The 26619-nt window shown below is 44.4% G+C and overlaps 3 protein-coding genes across 3 annotated transcripts in view; 1 reads left to right on the top strand and 2 right to left on the bottom strand.

Moving 5' to 3' along the window:
* Positions 1 to 1682: 1682 nt before the first annotated feature.
* LOC136434069 (legumain-like) lies at positions 1683 to 13539 on the bottom strand. Its single transcript, XM_066426755.1, has 15 exons — positions 13515 to 13539; positions 13068 to 13210; positions 10510 to 10607; positions 10059 to 10140; positions 9693 to 9778; positions 8443 to 8518; positions 7494 to 7556; positions 6524 to 6593; positions 6056 to 6174; positions 5523 to 5612; positions 4523 to 4609; positions 3885 to 4001; positions 3270 to 3437; positions 2897 to 2964; positions 1683 to 2390 (listed from the first exon to the last, which is right to left on the bottom strand). The coding sequence occupies exons 2-15, from the start codon at positions 13188 to 13190 to the stop codon at positions 2348 to 2350; spliced, it is 1290 nt and encodes a 429-aa protein (XP_066282852.1). The 5' UTR covers positions 13191 to 13210; positions 13515 to 13539; the 3' UTR covers positions 1683 to 2347.
* A 90-nt stretch (positions 13540 to 13629) lies between these two features.
* LOC136434068 (uncharacterized) lies at positions 13630 to 18978 on the top strand. The gene is made up of 7 exons (XM_066426754.1): positions 13630 to 14183; positions 15202 to 15429; positions 16181 to 16232; positions 16406 to 16435; positions 16709 to 16880; positions 17528 to 18385; positions 18801 to 18978. The coding sequence occupies exons 1-6, from the start codon at positions 13635 to 13637 to the stop codon at positions 17787 to 17789; spliced, it is 1293 nt and encodes a 430-aa protein (XP_066282851.1). The 5' UTR covers positions 13630 to 13634; the 3' UTR covers positions 17790 to 18385; positions 18801 to 18978.
* A 194-nt stretch (positions 18979 to 19172) lies between these two features.
* The window catches only part of LOC136432083 (transcription factor IIIB 90 kDa subunit-like), a 58179-nt gene continuing 50732 nt past the window's right edge, over positions 19173 to 26619 (bottom strand). Inside the window, exons 11-20 of the mRNA XM_066423103.1 lie at positions 25900 to 26043; positions 24957 to 25178; positions 24575 to 24660; positions 24276 to 24357; positions 23798 to 23859; positions 22809 to 23071; positions 21330 to 21360; positions 20947 to 21031; positions 20534 to 20620; positions 19173 to 19528 (exon numbers count right to left, since the gene is read on the bottom strand). Of these exons, the coding sequence (XP_066279200.1) occupies positions 19476 to 19528; positions 20534 to 20620; positions 20947 to 21031; positions 21330 to 21360; positions 22809 to 23071; positions 23798 to 23859; positions 24276 to 24357; positions 24575 to 24660; positions 24957 to 25178; positions 25900 to 26043 (1115 nt within the window). The 3' untranslated portion in view covers positions 19173 to 19475. The remainder of the gene's footprint in view (positions 19529 to 20533; positions 20621 to 20946; positions 21032 to 21329; positions 21361 to 22808; positions 23072 to 23797; positions 23860 to 24275; positions 24358 to 24574; positions 24661 to 24956; positions 25179 to 25899; positions 26044 to 26619) is intronic.

Below are 26619 nucleotides of genomic sequence, written 5' to 3'. Positions count from 1 at the left end.
CAAGGGTACAACGCCAACGGGGCATTCAAACCAAGAACCTTTTATTGGTTGTGATCTGATTGGTTGGCACTGCCACTGACATCTGGGTGCACACTGGAGCCATAAACATCTGTTGACTGTTACGCAACTTGTTTAGCTGGTCCTTTGATTATTTGTCATAAGGTTGGTAAACCAACATATACTGGGGTCTTAGCTGCACAACTGTCTGGATATTACCTGCCGACGGTTCCGTAACCATTCGGCGAGTTTATGAAGACAAGGGGAAGGTGGTCGGAAGCGTTGGAAGATGAAACCTAATTGATTGTGTAGCTAAGAACCCAGCACTAATATCTACTGCGTATCAGGGGGTTTGAATGGTTTCAACTTTTATTTTCCTATGACGAACAGGAGACGGCTGGCTCTGACCGTGGTGCTGATCTCGCTGTCCATGGCTGAGAGGTCATGTCGTTCTACAATAGTCCGCTTGGGGGCGTTCCAGCAGAGAAGACAATTCCAACGGACTTATTTTGGCTTTCCTGTTCGTTTCGTCCAGTTGCCGTTTGTGAAAAAAAACGGCAATGGTACAGAAAGGTGCAGTAAATTACATTTATTATTTGTTCTACTATTTTCATAACTGGTTATTTTGAGCCAAATAGAACAATAAAAATGTCGTAGTGACGTTACATAAGTTCGAGGCTCGTACAGCAAATCTCTTACCTCCTTCGAGTATTTGTCGCCCATTGCTATTGGTATTTGTCGCTCTGCGTCTTTGTTGAAGCTTAACATAATTCTCTCTGTGCACTAGCTACACACCAGACAGGACTTCCTGCTATTAAATAGGAGGCAGGGACAACGACTCGGTGTAATTTTTATGTATTCTTGCAGACAGTAACTAACAGGTTCATTTCCTTCATCAAGTATAATTTCTGCCACATGAAGATTAGATTGAAATCGATATAAAAACTCTTATCAAATGTTTGTATTTACTTCCTTACAATCTGTCTAAAATGTGACATAAACACAGTCTTGTTTAAGTAGAACAGCTCTTTGAAAGACGAACGCCCAAGTCTACAGCTCCTGAACACTCAAGCTACAGCTCCTGAACACTCAAGTCTACAGCTCCTGGACACTCAAGCTACAGCTCCTGAACACTCAAGCAACAGCTCCTGAACACTCAAGCTACAGCTCCTGGACACTCAAGCTACAGCTCCTGAACACTCAAGCTACAGCTCCTGAACACTCAAGCTACAGCTCCTGAACACTCAAGCTACAGCTCCTGAACACTCAAGCTACAGCTCCTGGACACTCAAGTCTACAGCTCCTGGACACTCAAGTCTACAGCTCCTGGACACTCAAGCTACAGCTCCTGAACACTCAAGTCTACAGCTCCTGGACACTCAAGCTACAGCTCCTGGACACTCAAGTCTACAGCTCCTGAACACTCAAGCTACAGCTCCTGGACACTCAAGCTACAGCTCCTGAACACTCAAGTCTACAGCTCCTGAACACTCAAGCTACAGCTCCTGAACACTCAAGTCTACAGCTCCTGAACGCTCAAGCTACAGCTCCTGAACACTCAAGCTACAGCTCCTGAACACTCAAGCTACAGCTCCTGAATGCCCAACTTTGGTCCAGTTGACACACACGTTTTCGGAGTAGACTCGGGGCTGTGTGTGTGGAGCTTTGGGCTGCTCAGGTAAAGCTTTCCTACTAGAAAATGGTACTTGAGTGGCTTAGGGTTCTCCCTGCACAGTCCTTAGTCGACCCAAAAATGCATACATGTGTAAACCCAGCCTTTGCCTGCAGCTCCATGGAAAAGTTGACAGTGTTAAAACTCTTTTATAACATCTCATAAAACCAACTCTTAGCATCTTGCAAACACATAAGGCTTTCCACAGATGGTTTGAGAAATGTAACGTTAACTCTACAGCTGAAGTGAAGTGGTATAACATGTTGCACCAGATATGGCATAAAATACAATCACCAGAAACAAAAATTTCTCATTCTCTGCAGCGATATCATTACTAAAGTAGTGATCATCAGACTTTGATCGAAATATGTAAGTATACTGTGATAACTATCAATAGTGATCATATAATTAAACCATCTGCTAATCAATTAGTATAACTATAAGCTCTTGATATGTATCTAAAAACATCTTAAAAGTTGAAGCAATCCTTTACAGTAATCATTATCAAAAATTGAAGCATTCTCTTAAAATCAAAATTTATGTGGTACACTCCATCCCAAGCTCTTCATACATGTTAAAAGTGATCATGATCATAAGCAAAGACTTTCCAGTGAAATCCGAAACACGGTGTGCTGTGTATCCAACATTGACCTTCAGCGACCTTGAAACCAAGTGCCCTCAGTTCCGAGCGATGCAGACCTGGTCCATGACCCCTGTGATCCTGGGGTGGGGGGCAGAATAACAAAAACATCAATACTCGCACCCCTATCTGCAGAAATGGATGCTTCCGCAACTTGTACATTCACCAATGTTTCACAGCAATGAGAGTTTTTGTGGGGAAAAAAATGTTGTTGGGCAAGGGTGGCAATGTGGAACAATTAGTGGTGAGCTACAGTGGTAAGTTTACTGCACAGATAGCTCATTGTCAGACCAATTCTTATGTAAGCTGCTAAACAGTACCATTTGAATGAATGATGAACGAATTGGTTATTTTTGCTTGTAAAGACAAACTGGATAGTGAGTGTAACAACAGCGGAGAGGATTAAATTGCAAGGTTTGGCAACTCTAGCAAAGAGTTTTACCTGTTATGTGATACATGTACCAACAGACACACACTCACCTGTCCACACACAGGTGTGATACCTGAACATGCACAGGTGTACAGACACACACTCACCTGTCCACCTGAACATGCACAGGTGTACAGACAGACAGACACACACTCACCTGTCCACAGGCAGCCCCTCCTCACACAGGTTGACCAGGGTGTACAGGTGACGCAGGGCGTGCTCATACTGGAGGGACGGCAAGTTCAAAGTCACACCAAATGCAAGGAACACAACATATCATCGGGCAATTTCATCCCTAACATTCATTTTCCCATGAAAAATAAAGCAGGTCTTGTACTCGCCAATAATTACTTTAATTTTCAGATTACTGATGATTTCTGATTAAGACTTGTCATCCTTCTGACGCCCAATCAACTACTTGTTGAGATTACTTAATGTGGAAGCATGTCTAACCCTTGCGTGAGTGATTGTGCCAGCCAAAATCATACATGAAACATGAACTTTCAGCTAGAATGTGAGCCAGAACGTACCACGTTGAATGTAAAGCAGCGGCGGCGGAAGTGCGAGACGGCGCGCTTGTAGCAGTCGTGGGCCGTCAGGTCCCGGGTGCGGTCCTTCAGCATGCGGTCCGCCTGGTCCTCATCAAACGCCGCCTTCCGCACGATGGTCTCTACCGTGTCACGGATCATCTGCCGATCCTGAAAACGAGGATAGGCTTATCAGACAGTGAATATAGATCTACTCCAGTCCTGAACTCAGTCACGTTTGGGAGCACATTCTTCACACTGCAGCAGTGACATCTAGTTGCAGTGCAAAGTAGAACCAGTTAGTACTGCCCGGAGGAAGCTGACAGACAGTAGTCACTGAAATGTCGGCTAGGTATTGTTACTCGTTGTGTGCAGAAAACTTTGGAAACCAATAAATAATTCTGTTTGGTGACATCAGGAATGACAACTTTGGGTATGGAAAAATGGAAATGTGTGCAAGTCCCCTATCTTAGCTGATTTCTGGGCTTTGCTAGCATGATTGTAGCTCAGAAACAAGTCAAACTTTGTTTATTGTTCCTGAAAAACAGGTGAAAATGGCCTGAGTATACCTTTCCTGGTTAAAGAAATTAAGTGAAGCTGAAACTTTAACAGACTTACGGCGAACTCCTGCTTGATCAGGTCGGTGATCTCTGACCTCTCCTCATCCGTCCTGGCGACCTTGAGACGACGCTGAAGGACGGCGAGCTTCACCTCGGGCGCGGGAACAGCGTCAAACTGCCGAACACAGGCGGAACACGGTAAACCACTGATGATGACAAATTCATGTTTGAAATCATTGCTTTCTATAGTTGAGATTTTAGCTGGTTACTGGTTTTAAATTACAGTAAAGTTTCTAAATATGTAATCTCTGTAGTATCTATTTATGTCATACTGTGTTCAGCTAAAAAGATATCTCTCGGATTAAGCTAACTTTCAACGGATAAAGTAGAAAGTTGACTTTAATTTGTCTTGGTCAATCCTCTGATAGATTATCTCAGCCTGACCCAGAAGAACTAACTCTTCACAAGAACGCTGCAATACCACAAGTCACACTGTAGTATTGGTGTGTAAGAGAAACATGTGAACAGGTTAGGACCAATATCGGTGCATCAGAGAAACGTGTACACATCACACCCTAGTATTAGTGTGTCAGAGAAACGTGTGCGCATCACAGTCTAGTATTGTTGTGGCAGAGAAATGTGTGCACATCACATTCTAGTATTTTATTGGTGTGTCAGAGGAATATGTGCACTCACAGGCACTTGAGGGTAGGGTGGGAGGGGGGTGAGTGGCACGTCCATCTTGCCTCCCTGGAACTGCAGCAGCGTCATGTTCTTCATACTCTGGAGGGAAACAAGATGTTTCATAGGTGGTCATTTCTACATGTCAACTACCAATCTTTCAATGTCTGCTTTTTAGGGACCCTCAACTACATTGCTACATTATAAGTACATATCTATAAAAATTCAGAATTCTGAAGTAAATTTAAACTATAATTTCCTACACAAAAACTGGACAGGGGGCACCATGAACTTATGATCCACTGCTCACTGAGTCACGCGTTCTATCTGCATAACGGTACATCACAGAAGCGGTGGATTGCTCATTTCTCGACAAAGACTGGAGTTGGACATTAAAAAATTGGGTAAGTCTAATTTTTGTGTTGGAGATTACACTTCAACTTTGCTTCAGACAAACTTTCAAGCTAAATTTAGAATTGCTGCACTCGGGAACTGTTTCCCTCACCATGTCTCCGTATGTAATTGGCCATTCATTGAAATCTAGCGAGAAACAACAGGTCCATACAGACATAATCTGTATCTGTATCTGTATCTATATAGCCGGTACAACCGCCATTAGGCGTAAAACACCAGCTTCGCAGGCACGCGGCGCGGCAGCAGCTGGTTATATTACACCGAACGGTCTGTTACACCTAGTCTTTGCATATCTGACTGTAACCGTTCTTTACAGCTACTTAGTGAAGATGCTCCTACGGTACTTGATGACAACGAGTTCCATTCTACTATGGTTCTCGGAAAATACGAATTTTTGAACACATCAATCCTTGGCTGATATCTCTTGTACTTAAAAGCATGACTATTTCTAGTCCTCTTCTGAGCTGGCATTAGATACTTATCAGTCGGTACATCCACAAGTTTATTAGTCATTTTGTACATCATGCAAATGATTCAAATAATTCAAACAGGGTTGCTTGGGTTGGTAAAACAACAATGCCCAGGGAGCTGTTTCCCTCACCATGTCTCCGTACTCGCGCACGTGGCTCGTGTTCGTCTCATGCCGCACGATCTTGAACTGCCGCTGCAGAGTCTCCTTCTTCAGGTCCTCCTGTCAACAACAAACACCAGTCACCTTCGACCTTTCAACCTGACATCCTTGGAGCCATACGACCTTGCACCAAATGCATGATAACAAAACTTTCCTCAAGGTCACTCTCAATTTACACCAATAATTATTTGCACTCTCACACTGCACATTGAACTTAAGACTAGGACAAGGGGTGGTTGGTTTGGTGTAAGAGTTCTAAAACATAAAATTGGAATCATGTACAGCAAAACGTCCACCAGTTAAACAGGAGTTAACAAACGTAACCTGTAGTTGCAAACTTTGAAAGCCGTTGGCGTAGGTCAGGTGAGGTCAGACTTTGGTGCATCTAACAAAGTTATTTGATCTCCACTCAAATCCTCCCTAACGTTACATGTTACAGTAACATGTTCACTCTACTGCTAAATGTGATTTTGAGAGTTGTGACACCGGCAGAACTAACTGACCGTGTCTGAGTCCTCCATCCACTTCACGCTGTAGAGGTCGCCCAGGTACGTCTCTCGCTTCTCGTCAAAGTAACAGGCGTACGACGACTCGTGGGGATTCGCAGCGCTGGTTGCAAAAACTGCAAAAAAGGTACAACAAGGAACATAATTCATAACTCTGGTTCGACAACACAAACTTGACCTTATGGAAGAAACCAGTATATCCTCTCTTCTCCCCCCCAAATTTCCCTTTTTTGCAAATGGGTAGGGATAACTGTTAAGAATGATAATGATTCCGATGATGAATATTAAGTTTTTGTGGCTCCTACAAAAGGTAGTGAAAGAGTGGTAATCTCCCACAAACAAACCTCCATGTGCATTAGGGCTTCTTTCCTTTGTCTGGTAAAACAAAATGTTAAATCTGTTTGCTTAACCAGTAGTAAGACTGTCGGTGATCTAAAGGCCAAAGCCTGACGATGTGAGACTTACTGTTGATGTCCTTTGGCAGGTGGTGGTGGAACATGGAGCCGGACTCACAGGCCTCCAGATAGAACACCAGCTGTAGGGGGGAGGGGGGCATGTCATTCGACCTTCAACCACATACTAAATAACAGCATGCTGGCTGAAAACTCTGCAAAGTTCTAGTCATGTATTCATCATGAATATGTTCTTTGCTCTTCAGACAAACAAATTGTTACTCCTTTGCAGCCATCATCCATTTTTTTTTTAACAGTGGAAGTTTTCAGTCATTACATTTGCGGAAATGAGAAGCAAAGACGCTTTCAAGACACCCACGACATTACATTGTTGCATGCAGAAGAACAACTGTAGCCTGGGTGCTTTCCTGGTCTGTAAGGGGGAGTACTAGTATGGGGGCCCCGGTGAAGTACCTTGGGTGCCATCCAGGCAGTGACAACTGTTTCACCACAAAAAAAGCATGCAATGGTGCAGACACAGGTGATATTTTTTCACTTGATATTTTCAACTGTTACACCATAGGCAGGGCTCGAAATAGTGGGTGCATGTGCACCCAGTGCACCCAAAATTGGAGCTGTGCACCTAATTTATGACTGTGGGTGCACTGGTGCACCTAGATATTTTTGTAAGCTATAGGGTTAAGGTAGTATTGTACACTCTAGTATACAGAATATTCTTGAAATTTAAGTATAAAAAACAGCATGATAACTTTTTGCTGTACTTTATTTAATATATTATTTGTTTGAAATTTTAAAGTTAGCTATAGAATTACAGATTGAAGTTCTTAAGAAAGGCAGCAGCATTAGACTTTGTAATTATGTTCTGAAGAACACTCAACTTTATTTCATCTGGTGCACCCAAAATTCTTTCTGTGCACCCAATTTTTTGAGTTGGGTGCACCAGTACACCTATTCCCAAAGATGAATTTCGAGCCCTGATAGGAATATGTGAGATATCGGTCGAGACAGCCCAGTCTACTCACGTTCTTGTACATGTTGTTGTCGTGCATGTACTGCAGAGCATCCGTCAGGTCCTTGGCGTGGAGCTGGGAGAAACACAAAATTCACAACTTGAGGCCGTTTACGGGGTATGCAATACAAACAAACAAACGAAGAACAAACAACTTTTACAAGACTCATCGTTGGTAAAGATGCTGCAGCTGTTTTGTTTGCAATAGGTAAAAACAGCAGTGTTCATAACAGCCTTTTGAGGAGTAACCCTACCACGTTCTACAGTATTGTGCTCAACATGTCAAGTAAAGCAAGGTAAGGTAAGGTCAGATTAATTTACCCATAGAATCCTGATTATCATAATAAGCTTTGGAAAGGCCAATCAACTAGCAAGTACTGGTATCTGCCATGACATTTCAGTTACAGTCAGAAGCTCTGAAGAAGGTGTCTGACAGACACCGAAACGCCAGCAGGTGAGATTACCTGGTTGTGTTAAAAGAAACTCCAAATATCCTATGTTCTACCAACCTGATGAAATTATTTTCAGAAATTTCAGTTACAGGCCATGAGCTTAGCAAAACGAACACAGTGTTCTCGCCAGGGCATTTGAGTATAGGGGGCCCCTACGCTGTGATTTGGATCCCCTATGCTGTGATTTTGGCCCCTACGCTGTGTTTCAACCAGCGTAGGGGGGATTTTCTGTTGTTTTGATGCAAAAGTAAAAAACTTTGGCTTTATTTTACAAACTTTAGCCCTCAAATTGCAGGAAATAGTATCTTTGAGAGTTTTAAAGTTCAACATTTCCTGGGGGAGGATGCCCCAGACTCCCCTAAAATATTCCTGCCTCATTCTCACACCTATAGCGCTTGCCATGCGGCTTTGCCACGCAAAGATGCCCCTACACTGTGAAAAAATCCTGGTGAGAACACTGGAACATGACTGTTTTGATTGCTGAACTGTTATGTTGAATGCTTTTATTACCTCTGACTCGGGAAAAGCTATGAGGTTGGGCGCTCCGTGGTCGGTGAAGAACAAAAACACGTTGTCTTCTGGGCCGCTGGGGAGAAACACAGAATCTTGTCATTAACAGTCTAATGGCCTGGATGTCAATGTTTTTCCCTTCCATCTTTTGTGTAGGATTATCAATATTTAGCGTAGTTTTGCATCCGTGTTGAAAGATAACATGATGAATACTCTGCCAGCAGAGGTTGGTGGGGAAGATCCTGACCGTTGTATCATATTGCCATTTTTCGTCCGCTATCCCCATATAGCGTACGAAAAACGGGGCATATGATACAACGGTCAGGATCTTCCCCACCAACCTCTGCTGGCAGAGTAATGATGAATACTAAGCTTTTGATTGTTAGAATACCAAGACAAATTTTCAGATGACTTTTTGTTGGATCATAATTATTATCTCCATGAAAAATGGAGATATTGTTTTTGGTGTGTTTGTGTGTGTGTGTGTGTGTTTGTGTTTCCAGACTATTGAGTCAGCATAACTCAAGAACCTCTGGATGGATTACGATGATATTTGGTATGTGCGTAGGTGTTGTGAAGCCGAAATTCAAGGTCGATTTTGGGCCCCCTGGTATGTGACCTTGGTACTGCAGCAGAACTTCCGTTTTTGTATCTTTTGACCTGGACGTGCTGTGGTCTTGATTTTTGGGTGGCAGATAGCTTGTGATATAATAAAAAAGTGGTGTAGGTTTGGGCCCCCTAGCAGCTTGCTCTGGAACTGCAGTGGCGTTATTGTGAAAATATTCTAAGGAGAATAACTGAACAAAGGGACGACGGGTTTCCATGATATTTAGTATGTAGGTAGCATAGACATAGATGTACACAGTGATGTGCAAATTATGCTAATCAACACTTAATTTGCATAACTAATGAGGAAAATCTATATTTGCAGTGTTTTCCATTATAAGACTTAAATACATGTAACATGTGGTTAAAGGGAAGTGGAGCATCAGCAGATACCAATTATGCAAATGAATTCCTAATTTGCATAATTAATGCAAAAGTGCCATAATTCATCCAAGTGGAAAATGATAGGACTGACAATATTGCATCATGTCTAAGTTAGATAAAGGTGTTTAGGACCAAGCATATATCATGTAAATGTGTAAGTCATTTGCATGAACAGAATAGTTCATGGAGATATGAGGTCGCGGAACTCTTGGTTCAAATTGTCATACACATAAACACACACAAACACATGAACTGCTCACCTCTGCAGAACCTTCCCACTCCCGATCCCTGCCATGGCCTCCTTGTTTCCCTTCAGCACATTCAGGAAGTTTTCGGGAGTCACATCCTAAAACATGTCACAAACATGTCAAGATACACTCTACATGGAAGAATCAACCAAGCTTCAACAGACCACAAAATGAAATGGGACATAGTGGTAATGAAGCAAATTAACTCAATTAAGCTGAGTGTGTTAAAAGGTCAATCTCTTTCTTGTAGTCTTTAGTAACTCCCTCACATCTGTGCCTAGCTGGTGTGTGTTCATGTACAAATGCATGCGTGTGCGTGTGAGTGAGTATGTGCAAATGTGTAAGATTGTGCTTGTGCATGTGCTCCTAAGACCGTACCTCGCTGTTGTAGTCCTTGGGGACCCCCTTGTACACATCTGTGCCGTTGGGCCTGTTGATGATGACACCGGGGGTCGGGTTTCTGGGGAAAACATGAAAGAGGTCAGCAATTTCACATTCTGGACACACGACTCGAAAATGTACAAAATCAATGGAATATTTCTTTGTCGAGATTGGTCCTTTAAACAGATTTACCAAACCAACCACGACAAAGATACAAAAACAGGAATTGCTGCTACAGTACCATAGTGAACCTTGGCGCATGGCCTTCGTCTTCCCAAAACCTACACACCTACCAAATATCATTAGTCCATCTATAGTTTCTTCAGCTATGCTACTCAACGCACGTGAATACACAAAGACACACAAACCTACAGACACACTGAAAACAGTACCGCCAATCACAGAGGTAAAAAAGCAACAACAAACAAACAGTTGAACTTGAACTCACTCCTCGTTGTTTGCGATGTCGTCGTACATCATGACGATGATCCGGTCGTCAGGGATACCGTTACGGTGCAGGATCTGATAGGCGTGGCAGGCATCCGCCTGTAACCATGGCAACAACAGAAGGTAAACATCAGAATACTCAAACTAGGAAACCTGGTGCAGAACTTAGCCACTGGTGGGAGCTCCAAGCAGATGTGGGGCTTTGGCTAATGTTTTGTACACCTTGCAGGTGATGCACGTTTTCACTGGTTGCCTGTATACATCCGGGAACAAAAGAAAAACTGCGGTTTGACAAGAGTTGCTAGGGGCCTCTAAAGTCAACCATTTTTTCTTACGCCAGTATCTTTTTACAAACAAAGATTCAATTCATTTTTAACTTCTTTAAGTATATCTTGTTTTATTTCAGCAAAAACTCCCTTTTGCAACTACATGTATGATGTTTGAGCTGAATTGATGAGGTCATTACATAACTCAGACTTAATTATTGACACATAGGAATACATTTAATACATTTCAATCAAAAACTTGTGAAAACATTATACTTGTTATAGAGGCAACCAGTGCACTATATATGTAAACAAGTCAGTGAACCCAGTCCGGTAATCACCGGGTATTCTAAATCAATTCTCCACAATGACAGAAGTGGAAGTGCAACCACAATCATGAGTCACATGACTCCAGACTAGGCGAACAGGACGACAGACGCATGATGCAACGTCTGCCACCTTCCCTCGTGACTCCGGGTAAACAAAGGACCTGACACGCCCGCCAGGTGAGGTCGGACAGGTGAGCAGTGGTTAACGCTGACTCGGGGTTATCGCCCCCGACACTGTGCACACAACGCGGCCACTTTGAGACATCGTTTACACACTCCTGATAACACTGTAACCACCACTTCAGTTTTATCATTCTATACCTCCCATTGAAAACTGGTTCAATAATAAGCCCTCTCAGTATTATGGTTTGATTATCAAGCTATTTACCTTGAAGTTCACATTTTGAGGGTTAAATCTTTGTCCTTGGCACAACAGAATAATGAGGATTTATTCAGTTGCTTTTTCACAGACTGTCAGGTCATGTCAAATAAGTAATAGGCAGAAGAAATATTCTGGAGACAATTATCCAATAGATTTTGCCAGTTGCCGACATGAAAACGTTTGAAGTTAAGTCATGTGATAATGTTCTCACTTCCTCTTCGGTACAGAGAAAACAAACATCACAAGTTCACCACATCCCTTAATCATTCTTTACTCTTTACTGATGTAGTTCCTGAAATTTTGAAATACCAATAATCATGTACTAACCAAAAACCACAGTACTGAAAAACTATTGCTGAAGGTTAGAACACAAAGGAACAACACTGCACAGCCAGAACTGGCATATTCAATGTAATTATAATGGCTGGGAGCCAATGGGAACCATGCCAGGCGACATTCAGGCAGGAAAATCTCATTCCGAACTGCTTCCAGCAGGATATCATTATCTGAATACAAAATCTACAACGTCAACTTTCATTACAAACGAGACTTTGCTCATTTATAGATATTGAAGCTTGCACCAAAAACCATTGAAGCCAAGAGGCAGACTGACTGTACAATGCACACCCCTGTTGTTAATAGTGGCACATTCCAATTGGCAATGACACACCTTGCCAAAAAAACATCCCATGACGATCACGAGACTTTTACCTGACATGTGAAGCACTCATAAATCAGATTAGCAAACAAACACTGTCTTAAGAGTGTCTTAAGATCAGAACTGAACTGTGAGGAAGTCAATTGCAAAGAACTTAAAATCCATTCTGTCGAAGATTGAGAGAGCCTAGAGTACAGACCTTAAGTTATACATAAGGTTAGGCATGATGCAACATTTGGCAAGTCATTGCACGAGTGTGTGTAGCGTTACATCAAACTTCAAGTTCAAAAAGACTTGTCAGGACATGCCCTATCCAATAGTAACATTCTGAAATCTCTGGTTTTAACTGGCAAGGTTTTTGATGATTTAGAAATGTTGACAAAATCGCTTTTCTTCGGAACAATTTGAGACAAAATGTTAATCAGACTACCCTCCTATCCTGTCTTCTCTGTTGTTTGCCTAGACCACATAATTTCTGCTCAGGTCATACAAAATACTGGGTCTGACGTTTCTCAATCTCCAAGCAGCTGTTTAGCTTTGTTTGTACGTCTGTACTGTCTACTTATTTTCTTCCAAAATGTAAATGTTAGGAGTTAGGACTAGTGGCAGATGACTACTCTCCAAGCAGAGGTCGGTGGGGGAAGATCGTAACCTTTTATCATATGCCAGGTGTTTTTGTCCGCTCCCCCATCGAATGGGGCATATGATAAAAGGTTACGATCTTCCCCCACCAACCTCTGCTTGGAGAGTAGCAGATGACACTCCAGCCAGATGGGCAACAACAACAGGGGTCTCTAGGGACCTGACAGGAGCTGGGCAAATGCAAATGCGAGTAGACAGAAAAGCATCATACAAAAGGCCTGCAGAACGCTACAGTAAGACTTCTACATCCAGATGCAGCTCAGATGTTCCTGCGGTTCGTACCTGGTGCCTGTAGTTGCCCCAGCCGTTGGACCCCGCCACCACCACCGCCCAGTGGTTCCCTCCGTCCTTCGGGGGCACGGCGAGGGTGGCCCCGAGCAGACACATCACGAGCACGGCGATCATCTCGGCTTCTCCTGCAGACACTGCGGGAAACGGGCGGGAGAAAGGAGCGCGATCGTGATCAGGAACTAAAACAACAGGCTGACGCAACCGAAACCACTTCAGTAAAGGTTCAACAAAGGATTATGAAATATGTTTTTGTAGGAAGGAGTTTCGATACATACGAATATTTCACAGATCCGGGTTCGCTTCCTCCTTTAATATCGGCGTTGCTGGGAGAACAGCAGTTGCAGATATCTACAGGTTAAGAGTGTACACGAGAGTGGGTAGAGTTTATCAGGTAAAACAAACAGCGGGAAACAAAGAGCGAGCAAACAAAGTGCGCACCTCCTGTTGACGATACCTGCCTCCCACTGACTCAACAGCCTCCCCCTGACCCGGCACGTGACCACTTTCACTTCCGCGTTAGGCCAAAGGTCACGCTGATGGCGGGAAACTCGAGTTAAAATGGCGTCTAGATCTGGTGAGGATACCGACGCGGTTTATGAGGAGCGAAGCAACGTCCCAGCGGCAGCTAACGACATACATCCAAGGCTGCGGATGTCACTACAGCCCCTTGGTGCAGACGAAACTTTGAAAAAGCTCAATACGCTGAGGGTTCGCACGGATAGCGACGCCGAGAGGAGAAAGCTCGAGGCGCTGCAGAGAGTCCTGCAAGAGCTTCAACTTCCAGATGCACGTAACGTTTATACTGCCGACAAAGAAGCTCCTTCTGGTTGGCTAGACTACGACTTCGCCTACGAAATTTTCTCTGGTTTTTACATCGCCTGGGCAGGCCGTGAGTTCTTCAACGCCTGCCTGTTCGCGGAAGACTCGGGCCTGCCCGTGCTGGTGTACACGCGGCCGGCGGGCGAGCGGCTCCTGGTGCTGAGGGACTCGGCGGACGTCGCCAGTCTGCTGAGGGAGTTCTGCCGGCAGGACGACCGCAGGGAGGACTTCGACCTGATGGGTACATTTGGCATGGCCGGCTCAGGGGAGCTGTGTGAGCCTGAGGAGGTATTAAACGTTCATCTTCAAACTGGAAATTCTACTCTACTCTACTCTACTCTACTCTACTCTACTCTACTCTACTCTACTCTACTCTACTCTACACTACTCTACTCTACTCTACTCTACTCTACACTACTCTACTCTACTCTACTCTACTCTACACTACTCTACTCTACTCTACTCTACACTACTCTACTCTACTCTACTCTACTCTACTCTACTCTACTCTACACTACTCTACTCTACTCTACTCTACTCTACTCTACACTACTCTACTCTACTCTACTCTACTCTACTCTACTCTACACTACTCTACTCTACTCTACACTACTCTACTCTACTCTACTCTTCTCTACTCTACTCTACACTACTCTACTCTACTCTACTCTACTCTACACTACTCTACTCTACTCTACTCTACTCTACTCTACTCTACTCTACACTACTCTACTCTACTCTACTCTACTCTACTCTACTCTTATCATCATGGCGATTCAGGGATTCGCGCAGAGGCTGGCCGACATTGTAACGTTCCTGCTTTGTTGTCAATAAAGAGCACGATAGACCCAGTGCTAGTCAGGGACATATAATGGAACAGAGACGTGTTATCTACGTCCCAAAATAATGTTTAAATGTCTATTAGAAAACTTCTTATTTTCTCAAAATCCATAAGTCCCAAAATAATGTTTGAATGTCTATTAGAAAACTTCTCATTTTTTCAAAATCCATAAGTGTGCCCGTCACTTAGCCGTGGTGACTAACGAAGGGAGTTTTTTCTTCATATTGCATATTAAAAGGGATAGTATATGTAATATCAAGAAAAAGCTCCCTTCGTTAGTCGCCACGGCTACCCGTCACTGTGTCACTTGTATAACTGTTACCATTTACCACCCTTTATGCTGGACTGGCTTTCGTGTTGTGATAGCAACATAGCAACATTCTTGCAATGTTACAATGGAGCAATAGATATATACACGTAGATAAAAACAATGATGGATAACGCTGGTTTTCAATGTACTTTCAGCTTCAAATCCCATTCGACAAGAAGCACCTCCCTGCAGTACTGACCCTACCCAGCAGGGGGCCTCCCAGGTATGGTGTGGTCCTCACCCACGGAGCAGGGGGAGACCTGGACCATGCGCACCTGCAGGGCGTGGCCCAGGTGTTGGCACGTGCGGGTTACCTGTGCCTCAGGTTCACCTGTAAGGCGCTGAACATCGGCTACAGGATCAGGGCCTTCACTGCTGCCATGGTGGGTGCCGGTCTGTATATCTAGCCTGGTGAATAAAGCAACAGGCACGCACGCCTTAACCACCAGGCTATAAGGTCTAGACCAGTTAGACTGGTCAGTTGGAGGCGCTTGAACCTCCACTGTTACACTACTCCCCCTTTTCTTTTTAGACTCGTCCCGAGTCTCCGAGTACGACATCCCTGTGTGATCTGATCGTTACTCACAGGGCCGGTGTGGGAACCAGTGAAACAAATCAAAAGAGCGAGTAGAAACAAGTGATCCAAACTGAGATTCGAAGCCACGCCGAAACCGGCAGCCCAGATCACAGGGGATCAAACTCCACTAACTGACCAGTCTAACTGGTCCGCTCCTTTTAGCCTAGTGGTTAGCCCGTTGAATTCCCAAGCCGTGCGGATTGGATTGGCGTGAGTTCGAATCCCGGGAGCGGCGTACTCGCCCCTTTGGGTTTTTACAGTGGTTCCTATTAACAGTATTGTGAAGAGACTGGGCAGCTATCATAGGTTTGGATACCTGACAATTGCATATCTAGTTTAGTGTCACCTGCAGATTAGAAAGTCTAATTCCAATGATTTATGAAGGGTTACTTACCTCTGCAAGGTGTGGGACTCCACCTAGCAGTGTTCCTGATAACTGCAGCTTACAAGTACATTTGTACACTACAAATTCATCTATTTTTGTGGGGATTTCATTTTGTGGTAGGAGTGTAAAGGAGGTTTTTGCTGTCTTTTGACGTGTCATTGTCATCTTTCAGGACTATCTACGAAAGGAGATCGCCCCTACACTGCAGGGTTGTTTCGTTGGAGGTTGGTTATCAGGTTTCTTAACTTCATATTTTTTCTTTGCTCATTAACCTTGTTAATGACTTGTAATTGTCCTAAATTTCTGCTGATGCAGCCTTTTTGGTTTTTGATGCAAATTTTTTTCAGGCACAGCATTATGGACAAACCTTTAATGACAGTTCCTCCTTATTTCACAGGTCGTTCCATGGGCTCCAGGGCAGCTGCAGGTATGTGTGTGTGTTCGTCAAACAGCACCATTGCTTCCAAGATGAATTCCACCCTACAAAACTATTTTTGAAACTAGATTCAAGGCCGTGGTCCACTGTTCATTGTACAAAAAGTATAAAGAGAAGGAATAATTTTTCCCAGATGCAATGATCCAGTAAATACTGCACATAACGTCTGCTCTGTCATGACTATGGAAGATTAGCTCATCCGTTCACTGCATTCATTGAGCTACACTTGTTTGAGATCACTTTCACTTCCTCCCCCCCCCCCAGGTGTTGCGCTTGCGGACACCTCCGGGTTTGTGAAGGGGGTGATCTGCCTGTCGTACCCCCTCCACCCCCCCGGCCAGCCCGACAAGCTCCGCACAGACGTCTTCAGACTCAGGGTGCCAACCCTGTTCATCAGCGGCACCAACGACCCCATGTGCCCAGCTGGGTCCCTCAGGTGGGTTTGGTAGTCCCCTTAGCAGGCTCACCAGTTTGTTTGTGCTTATTATAAGCTGTTTTCTGATCATCAGGACTGTCTGCAGGACCCATCCTTCTGTCCTGGAAATTTTCTTGTTGGGATGAACACAAATTTCATCCCGTCCGTATAAAAAATCTGAACCTCATGACATGAAATTGATGAAACTGTATTTTCGTAGGCATAAAATGATAGATTTAATAGTGAAGATCAAGAACATGGGCTCCCAAGCATTGAGTGGACAGAAAAAAATTTAAAGCTGGATACCGTGCTGGTTCTCATTTTACACAGTTTCTTGTTTTCTGGTTCTCAAGAGTACAATGAGAACTGACATACAATCAGAAATATTGGTACAAAAAAACCCAACTGGTAAGCCTGCTAAAGTTGCCATAATTTAACAGCACCCCCCCTGACAGATATACTAAGTAGCAATTTCTTTTCACTGTTTCTGTAGCAAGGTTTCTTTAAATTTTTCTATTTGCATGTGATTTCAAAGTAAATGTGGTCCAACAGTCGGAATACTGGAATATTTTGTAGACAGGTAGGTAGGTTCCCCTTTCATGCCTACCGGTAGTGAATAAACAAAGGTTCGAAAAACTAATGAGTAACGTTGTCCGGATGTTTTTCAGGGAACACGTCAGACCCATGGGAGAGACGGCGAAAATACGATGGGTGGAGGGAGGGGACCATGGGATCAAAGTTCCCGGTCGTGTGGCAGGCGACGTTTGTGAGGAAATCTGCTTTGCCATCGTGCCGTGGTGCAACGCTGTCTGTGACGGAACAGACTGGCACACAGCAGGCGAGAGTGAGAAGGAAACGGGTTTACGAAAAAGGGCATCGGAGACAGAAAAGACTGCAGAAGGGAGCAGGGCAAGGAAGAGGCGACAGTAGATAACGAAACGTTCGGTTAAAAAATTGCTTCTCGAGGTTTTGTTTAAGTTACATTGAGAAGATTAGTATAAGACAAAGGAACACAAAAAGTACTCTAACAAGTTGTGTTATTTATATCCTTTTTTATTGTAGTGTGTAGTAGAAACGAACAGAAAAGTAAGGAGGTTCAGTAGGAGTGTAACTTTGAGGTATAGTAGATAAAATCATCACCAAAGAAAAGATTTGAAAACATTTCCCCAGAATCTCTACCGGTTCTCTCAATCTCTAAACTGAAAAGTAAAGACTTAAAAACACATCCTGAGCGTTTCTTTTGAAAATGCAGAACAAAACTTTTATTTAAAATCTCTACAACGGTTTGGAATCAGCTCTGACACAAACAGACCAAACATAAGGGAACATAGCTCTTGACCCAACGTTACAACACAGTTCTCAACCTCTGCACATATGCAACATTGTGTGTGGACACATTTGGAACACTTGCCTTAGAATAAGTTATATTCATAAGTCGATATCATAAGGGCAATACAAGAGAGAATTCACTGGGCTGAGCCGTCATTCACAAAGCAATGATATGTTTGATACTACAGGTTTGTAAGGTAGTAGCCTGAGTACCAACCTCCGTAGTGACCGCTGGCTCAAAAGAATTCGCTTGCTAACCACGGAGTCTGACCCTGCGCATATCCGTCACGGCTGTTAGTCAGATATTCGTTTTGATTTTGAACGAGCTTGCTGATTGGCCCCATTCGTCTAAGCTCCTCCCCATGCCACACTGTTCTTCGTAACGGGTAGGTTCTAAGAACTGTTGCCATGGCGATTCTTTCAAAACTGGACCCGAACAGGGCAATAGAGACACCTTGGAACGAAAAATGGCACCGAACGCAGCTCGAATTCCCCTCATTACGTGATAATGAGACAGCCGTGACGGATACGCGCAGGGTCAGACTCCGTGGTTAGCAAGCGAATTCTTTTGAGCCAGCGGTCGCTACGGAGGTTGGTACTCAGGCTAGTAAGGTAGAGGCATGGGTACATTTTTTGTATTTATCCAATTGCCTTCTTCCCCCTATAGTGTAGTTCCTTGAACTGTTGTGAGAAGTTTTAGGTATTCAGACAGCAGAAATGTTTATTTGCCCCTACTGTAATGTTCTGTTCCTCTTTACTGTGGTAATAAAAGGTTACTTCTACAACTAATGCTGAAATGTTGACTCTATCGAAATCTGGGGGTATTTCAACTGTACGTCCTTAACTGTATGGAACAACACACGTCACATCTTTAAGAATAAATAAATTCATTTGTACACTTCGCTCTTTCAAACATCAGATTTTGACTGAACTGTGGTGAGAATAGATACAGTCAAACCTGTACAACCTGACCACCTCTACATAAGGACCATCTGGCCAATGTGATCACCTCTACATAAGGACCACCTGGCTAATATGGCCACTTTTTGGCGATTCCTTAATTTTTCCCATTGACATAATAAAATTAATTAAAATAATTTTTGACAAAAGCATTAAGAATTCTGTCTATATAGTGACCAACTGTCCACATAGACCAGATTTCATTGGTCCCCTGAGCGGTCTTCTTGGGCAGGTTTGACGGCAAAAAAAGATATTCCAGTCCTCGTTAACTACTACTGTATGAGGAGGAATGTGCTGATTGGTCCCTCCTCTTGGTGCTGACAGCTGTCAATCATAGTCGTCCATGTCGTAGCCGTCATCATAGTCCTCATGGTCGACTTCTGCAACAAGACGTTTATAAAGTATTTAGTGATGTCCCCATGTGTAAGACCAGAGAAGTAAGCACTAAAACATCATTTGGTGGATTATACAAGATATAGTAATCAAAGGCTATAATCCAAGTCATTCTGGTGCACTTTGAATCAAGTTAAGTGTACTTCATAACAGGAAAGTCTTAATTCTCCAGCTTATGTATAAGGACGCTTTAATAGGACGGAAAGAAGGAAGGAAGGAAGGAAGGAAGGAAGGAAAGAAGGAAGGAAGGAAGGAATGAAGGAAGGAAGGAAGCTTATACCCTGCGCCATCTACATATCGAATCTACCAGCCTCATTACCCGACAAGGGTACCTACCGGCTGATGCAAGGTGAATATGCAAGGTGAATATGTATGCTCAGCCTCACGCATGTTTGTGAAGGGAACCAGCCAAACAATACACATAGGAACACTACAGTGCTGTAACAAACTACCTCCAGAGACACGCCATGTGAGGACATGGTGTGTCCATGTAGTTTGTAACAGACTATGTCGACAAGGGAAGTTTGCAGTATAAACAGTGTACCCACCAGTTCTCCCCATGAGCTGAGCTGCACTGATAGGTTCATTGACTAGCCAATAGGAGCATGGAATAAGTACCCACCAGTTCTCCCCATGAGCTGAGCTGCACTGATTGGTTCATTGACTAGCCAATAGGAGCATGGCAAAGGTACAGACCTGTTCTCCCCATGAGCTGAGCTGCACTGATTGGTTCATTGACTAGCCAATAGGAGCATGGAATATGTACAGACCTGTTCTCCCCATGAGCTGAGCTGCACTGATTGGTTCATTGACTAGCCAATAGGAGCATGGAATAAGTACCCACCTGTTCTCCCCATGAGCTGAGCTGCACTGATTGGTTCATTGACTAGCCAATAGGAGCATGGCAAAGGTACAGACCTGTTCTCCCCATGAGCTGAGCTGCATTGATTGGTTCATTGACTAGCCAATAGGAGAATGGAATAAGTACCCACCTGTTCTCCCCATGAGCTGAGCTGCACTGATTGGTTCATCCTCCTCATAGTAATCCTCCTCAGCTTCCTCCTCATGGTCCGCGGTACCTGTAATATGATACATCACATATTTAACCCTCAACCTGCTGATTCCTACTAAAACTGACATCTTTAACCCTCTGCTGATCCTCAACAGATGGCTAAATTGTTCATGTTCATGTATCTGCTGTTCAACGGCCATCTAAAGATGGGCACCCCTGGATTGTTTATTTGCATTTATAAGGACATATCTAGGTTGTTTACTTGTATTTGTTCATTAGGACATACCTGGGTTGTTTGTATGTGTTTGTGAGGACATACCTGGATTGTTTACTTGTGTTTGTTTATAATGACGTACCTAGATTGTTTATCTGTTTTTGTTTATGAGTTCGTACCTGGTTCCACCTTCGCGTACTCCACTGGTCCCGTCTCCACCACCACCTCCGAACCCTCCAGCTTTGGTCTCTTAACAACAGGTTTCTAAACAAACAAACAAACAAACAAACAAACATAAACAAAGGACAACACAGGAGTGTCATAACAACGATATCAGCTATACAAACAGACTAATAGACCGATCCCATAGCCCCGCCCACCTCCGTCAAAACGTTGAAATCCAAAACAAAAAACTTGACGAGCATGCAGTCACTCCCTCATTGGTTGAACTGCTAATTGTGATGGGCAGTCAGGATCGGTCTATAGTACCTTGAAAACCTGTCAACTAATCTGGTGTAACAGCATGCACTTAGAAAAATATTCCAACTAAAAAAAGTCTCACCTCTCCTGTTTCCTCAACTTTCAGGTGAGGTCTGTCGAAAGAGGACAACAAAAAGTCATGTTACATATTTGAACACAGAGCCGACAAACTAGCTAAACCATGCAAACCCTTACAGAATCATTCATGAAATGGCATACAGGTCAACTCTAGGTGGACAGATGAGCAAAATTACCATAACACTTGTAAAAGAACACAACACTAAATGTGAATATAGTGAATGTACTCCTGCCAGCCTTCAAGTTTCCTCCCAGCCTTCTGTTTCCATATTGCCATTTTGCTGGAGTTTTAAAATGCCTGAGAACCCAGCAAATAAATTGGTGTGGCTGCAGATTGTGTGTTCTCACCTATTAGTATTACTCTTACCAAGGGTTATCTAAGGTCTCACCTCTTACTGCTGCCCCCCGTGGGTTATCTAAGTTCTCACCTCTTACTGCTGCTCCCTGTGGGTTATCTAAGTTCTCACCTCTTACTGCTGCTCCCCGTGGGTTATCTAAGGTCTCACCTCTTACTGCTGCCCCCCGTGGGTAATCTAAGGTCTCACCTCTTACTGCTGCTCCCCGTGGGTTATCTAAGTTCTCACCTCTTACTGCTGCCCCCCGTGGGTTATCTAAGGTCTCACCTCTTACTGCTGCTCCCTGTGGGTTATCTAAGGTCTCACCTCTTACTGCTGCTCCCCGTGGGTTATCTAAGGTCTCACCTCTTACTGCTGCTCCCCGTGGGTTATCTAAGGTCTCACCTCTTACTGCTGCCCCCCGTGGGTTATCTAAGTTCTCACCTCTTACTGCTGGCCCCCGTGGGTTATCTAAGGTCTCACCTCTTACTGCTGCTCCCCGTGGGTTATCTAAGGTCTCACCTCTTACTGCTGCCCCCCGTGGGTTATCTAAGGTCTCACCTCTTACTGCTGGCCCCCGTGGGTTATCTAAGGTCTCACCTCTTACTGCTGCTCCCCGTGGGTTATCTAAGGTCTCACCTCTTACTGCTGCCCCCCGTGGGTTATCTAAGGTCTCACCTCTTACTGCTGCCCCCCGTGGGTTATCTAAGGTCTCACCTCTTACTGCTGCCCCCCGTGGGTTATCTAAGTTCTCACCTCTTACTGCTGGCCCCCGTGGGTTATCTAAGGTCTCACCTCTTACTGCTGCTCCCCGTGGGTTATCTAAGTTCTCACCTCTTACTGCCGGCCCCCGTGGGTTATCTAAGGTCTCACCTCTTACTGCTGCTCCCCGTGGTTTATCTAAGGTCTCACCTCTTACTGCTGCCCCCCGTTGGTTATCTAAGGTCTCACCTCTTACTGCTGCCCCCCGTGGATTATCTAAGGTCTCACCTCTTACTGCTGGCCCCCGTGGGTTATCTAAGGTCTCACCTCTTATACTGTTGGCCCCTGTGGGTTATCTAAGGTCTCACCTCTTACTGCTGCCCCCCGTGGGTTATCTAAGGTCTCACCTCTTACTGCTGCCCCCCGTGGGTTATCTAAGGTCTCACCTCTTACTGCTGGCCCCCGTGGGTAATCTCAGCGTCGTCCTGGCGGGCACGGCGGGGGACATGAGCGGCTGCGGGAGTCTGCTGGGTGTGAGTCGGCTCGGCGTGATGATATCAAGCGGCTTCTTGGTCTCCGTCTCCTTGTTCAGGTCCCGGAGAACGTCGTAGTTGATCTTGCTCGAGATCTTCTTCTCTTGCAGCATCTTCTCGATGGCCTCCCCTGCGGTGCTCGCTTGGATGGGCTGTTTTTTCTTCGGCTTTCTTTTCTGTGGAAAAACACAGTAGTGTGGTCAGAGGAGTGAAGGACTAGCGTGTCGTGTTTTAGTAATAATCCTATATTCTGTGAGACAAGTCAGGTGAAAATGAGTACCTAGCTATGGTTAGGGATGTTCTCTAAGATGGGACGTAAAGCTGGAAGTCCCGTGTTTAAGGAGAGCCACACCTCGAGCACCTTAAAGAACCCACCACATGTATCCTTTCTGGTTCAACTCAGGGCCAAATCTTACAATAGCATACATATGTTGTACATTATACAATATGCTACTGTAAAACGACGACATCTTTTATCATTCTCAGATCAGATGGTGAGTCTCAAGTAGACTTCATCTCTATACAATGAAGGTTTTGAAGCCTAAAAACTCTTGGTCTCCTGCACACAGCTTACAGTGCCTTACAGCACATTACAGTGCCTTACAGCACATTACAGTACCTTAGGGAGACTACCCTGGGAGCCAGACACCGTATATCGGCGCGCCACCTTGCACTGCACGCGCGCCCAAGCTTTCCCGGCCCACCCTCCCGCTGCCCCCGAAGACCAACCCCGCCCCAATCTCCGTATTCGGCTAGCGGTGCTTGGGTTTACAGCGGAGATTGGGGCGGTCTTTGGGGGTAGCGGGAGGGTGGGCCGGGAAAGCTTGGGCGTGCGTGCAGTGCTCGGTGGCACGCCGATATGCGGTGTCTGGCTCCCAGGGTATAGGGAGACAAAACCTCACCTTTTTCTGCTCAGGTTTATGAATTCCCTGTTCCCTTTCTAACGCTTCTTTTTCTTCTTTCTCTGGAATGTAGAACAGCACGTTTCACTGTTAGTGGCAGAAAGCATTAACTTGGATTTACAAGATCACAGTACAGACAGAGCCTCCGCCTGGCCTTCGTAAGAGGTTATGGATAGTAGAATTCAGCAGCAATAAGGTGAATAATTGGCCAGGAGAGTCAGTAGTGGGAAGGGTAACATTTCTCCTTTGAAGCAGGCAAATGAAACCCCATGTTGGCCAAACTCCCCTGGCAAATGACTCCCTATCTGGTTATAGTTACTCTGGTGAAGTCTAGATATTCAATTATCATTATCAAAGACAGTCAGGGCAGTTAAGCTGCCAACATGTTTTAGGGCATGCTGAGACAGTTACCGATGATGCCTTGTAATAAGTGACTTTATGCACAACCTACATATCTTGACGACTAGAGTCTTCTTACCTTTCATCTTCTGGATATAGTCTGCGTTGGCCACAGTCCAGATCTCAGTTTTTATTCTGACCTCTTCGTCATTCAAAAGGAACTGAAAGGCATAAAAAAACTATGATGCTTCAGCTGGTTGTCAGGTGTTACTGTTAGAAAATCTTCAACACAAAGAGAACAAAAAGCACAGTGTAGAATGAGAAGCATGCATTGATTTTCTGGATATTGTTACATGTTTCCACCAGTAGCAATGCTGTGCCAATGTCGTGTAGCAAGTTATATATATAGATGAGATCTACATAACAAAATGTACAAACCCAGTCCAGCTCCTCATCGTTAATGCCAGTCAGGTCCAGCTCTCCTCCCTCCTCTTTCTCCCCATCTTCATCTTCTGTACCTTCCTCTACACAACACAAACATCAACACACAGTATCATAAATAAGGCTGCACATTTTTGGTAACCAATATTTCAAGGCAGATTCCATCCTTAGACTAGTACACAAAAAGACAAACTTTATTCAAAAGTACAAACAAGTACTTATTCTTATCTAAAATTTACAAATATTTTTCAAGATTCAAGCTTTTATGCAAATCAAGAAACAGTACCGAACAATACCTAAAAACTAAGCATCGTTTAGTCGTCTTGTCTCTCATATAATGCAAGCACAGTTTAACAGACCACAGTCAGGAAACACCGACCTTTCTCCGAGGCAACCTTCAGACACTCGTCGAGTGAGTCCTTGATGCCGAGGCTCTCCGGCGTGGGCTCGGGGCCGAGGGCCGGCGCGATCCCCGCGAAGGGCGACAGGATCTTCCCCATCACCTCCTCCTCTGACAGCTGCTGGTCCTTAGACTGCTGTTGTTCTTGTGTTTGCTGCTGTTCCAGCTGCTGTTCCTTAGACTGCTGCTCAGGGGGGTTTCCTGGGGTGGAATATAGAAAAATTGGGTTATCTCCTTCTCTGAAAGCTGCTGTTCCTTAGACTGCTGTTGCTCCTGTGATTGCTGCTGTACCAGAGATAGCTGCTGCTCAGACAGCTTCTGCTTGGGGGGTTTCCTGGGGCAGAATATAGAACAGTTGGGTTATCTCTTCTGACAGCTGCTATTCCTGTGATAGCTGCTGTTCCTTAGACTGCTGTTGCTCCTGTGACTGCTGTTGTTCTTGTGTCTGCTGCTGTTCCAGAGACAGCTTCTCCTCAGATGGCTGCTGTTCAGGGGGGTTTCCTTTTGACAGAACAGCAAAGTTGTAAAGCATAGTAGAAGTATCCATTATTTCATGATACTGCTGCTGGGGTCCCTGACACAGGGGTGGGCAGCAGTCTTCACACTGTACTTCCAAGCATCTCTGTCCAGGGGGTTCACACTGGTGAGGCCGCACACCTTAAAAGAACAGTTTCCCCCATAGGATATACAACTGCTTGTAATGTGCAGTTGGAAGGGAAGCTACAGGGGGGATTGGCCTTTTTTCTCATGGTTAAGAACAACTATCAATCATATACCTCAATCTTCCCCGAAGTGTAATAAGTCCAAGGAATGCATTCATATATTTTTAGCTATCCTGAGTGTATCAATCAATCAATCAATCAATTGATCGAGTGATCTATCCGACAATCAATAAGAACATCTCCAGCATGTGTTTTCTCACCTGAGGTGCTGGTGCCTGGCTGCACACAGGGAGAGTCCACTCTGCTGCAGGGGGTTCCTGGTGAGGACGTACCATCTTCCTGCCCCTCCAGGGGGGGCATGGGGGATGCGGAGGGCGTCCCTCTGATGTCGCTGTCTGTGACGCCTGGTGGGGAGGGAACAGGACAGTCAACGCTTTCATCCATGAATCAGTCGCTCACAGGGATAACAAAGAGGGCGACCGCCTGTCACCTTCCTCAGGGCAATTCTGACTGAATAGTCCAGGAGGAGATTCTCAGAAGAGGTATAGAAATTGACAAACGTAGCCCACCCTTTATATTTAGTCCACTATCATAGAATGATAGCTTGATGCCCCTTGATCATTTTAAGGTATGTTGTTCTATGGTCCAGGTGGGACATCATGGTTCCAAGGCTCTTTATGCAAATTTATGCAAATGAGGCAATTATGAACTGAAAAGAAAACAGCCTAATTTGTTGGATACCTGTCCGAATGACATCAAACTTGGAGAAAGTCACAAGCAACAGGAGAGTGTTCCTTTTTAGAACCTTGAAAGTGCCTGGCATGTGAAAGATGACAGATGGTCACCGAAACGATGGTCTTGAATAAAACACTCGGTTATTAACAAAAAACTTTGTTTTCCAAGACTTTCATGTTGAGCATGTCATGTAAATTCTTGAACTAAAGTTCGACTCAATTTTCTAAAATATATTTACCAACAAT

This window comes from Branchiostoma lanceolatum, chromosome 4 (assembly GCF_035083965.1).
Source record: "Branchiostoma lanceolatum isolate klBraLanc5 chromosome 4, klBraLanc5.hap2, whole genome shotgun sequence".
NCBI classification, from domain to species: Eukaryota; Metazoa; Chordata; class Leptocardii; order Amphioxiformes; family Branchiostomatidae; genus Branchiostoma; species Branchiostoma lanceolatum.
The sequence above is the reverse complement of the archived record's forward strand: the minus strand, read 5'-3'. Positions and strand labels throughout refer to the sequence as shown.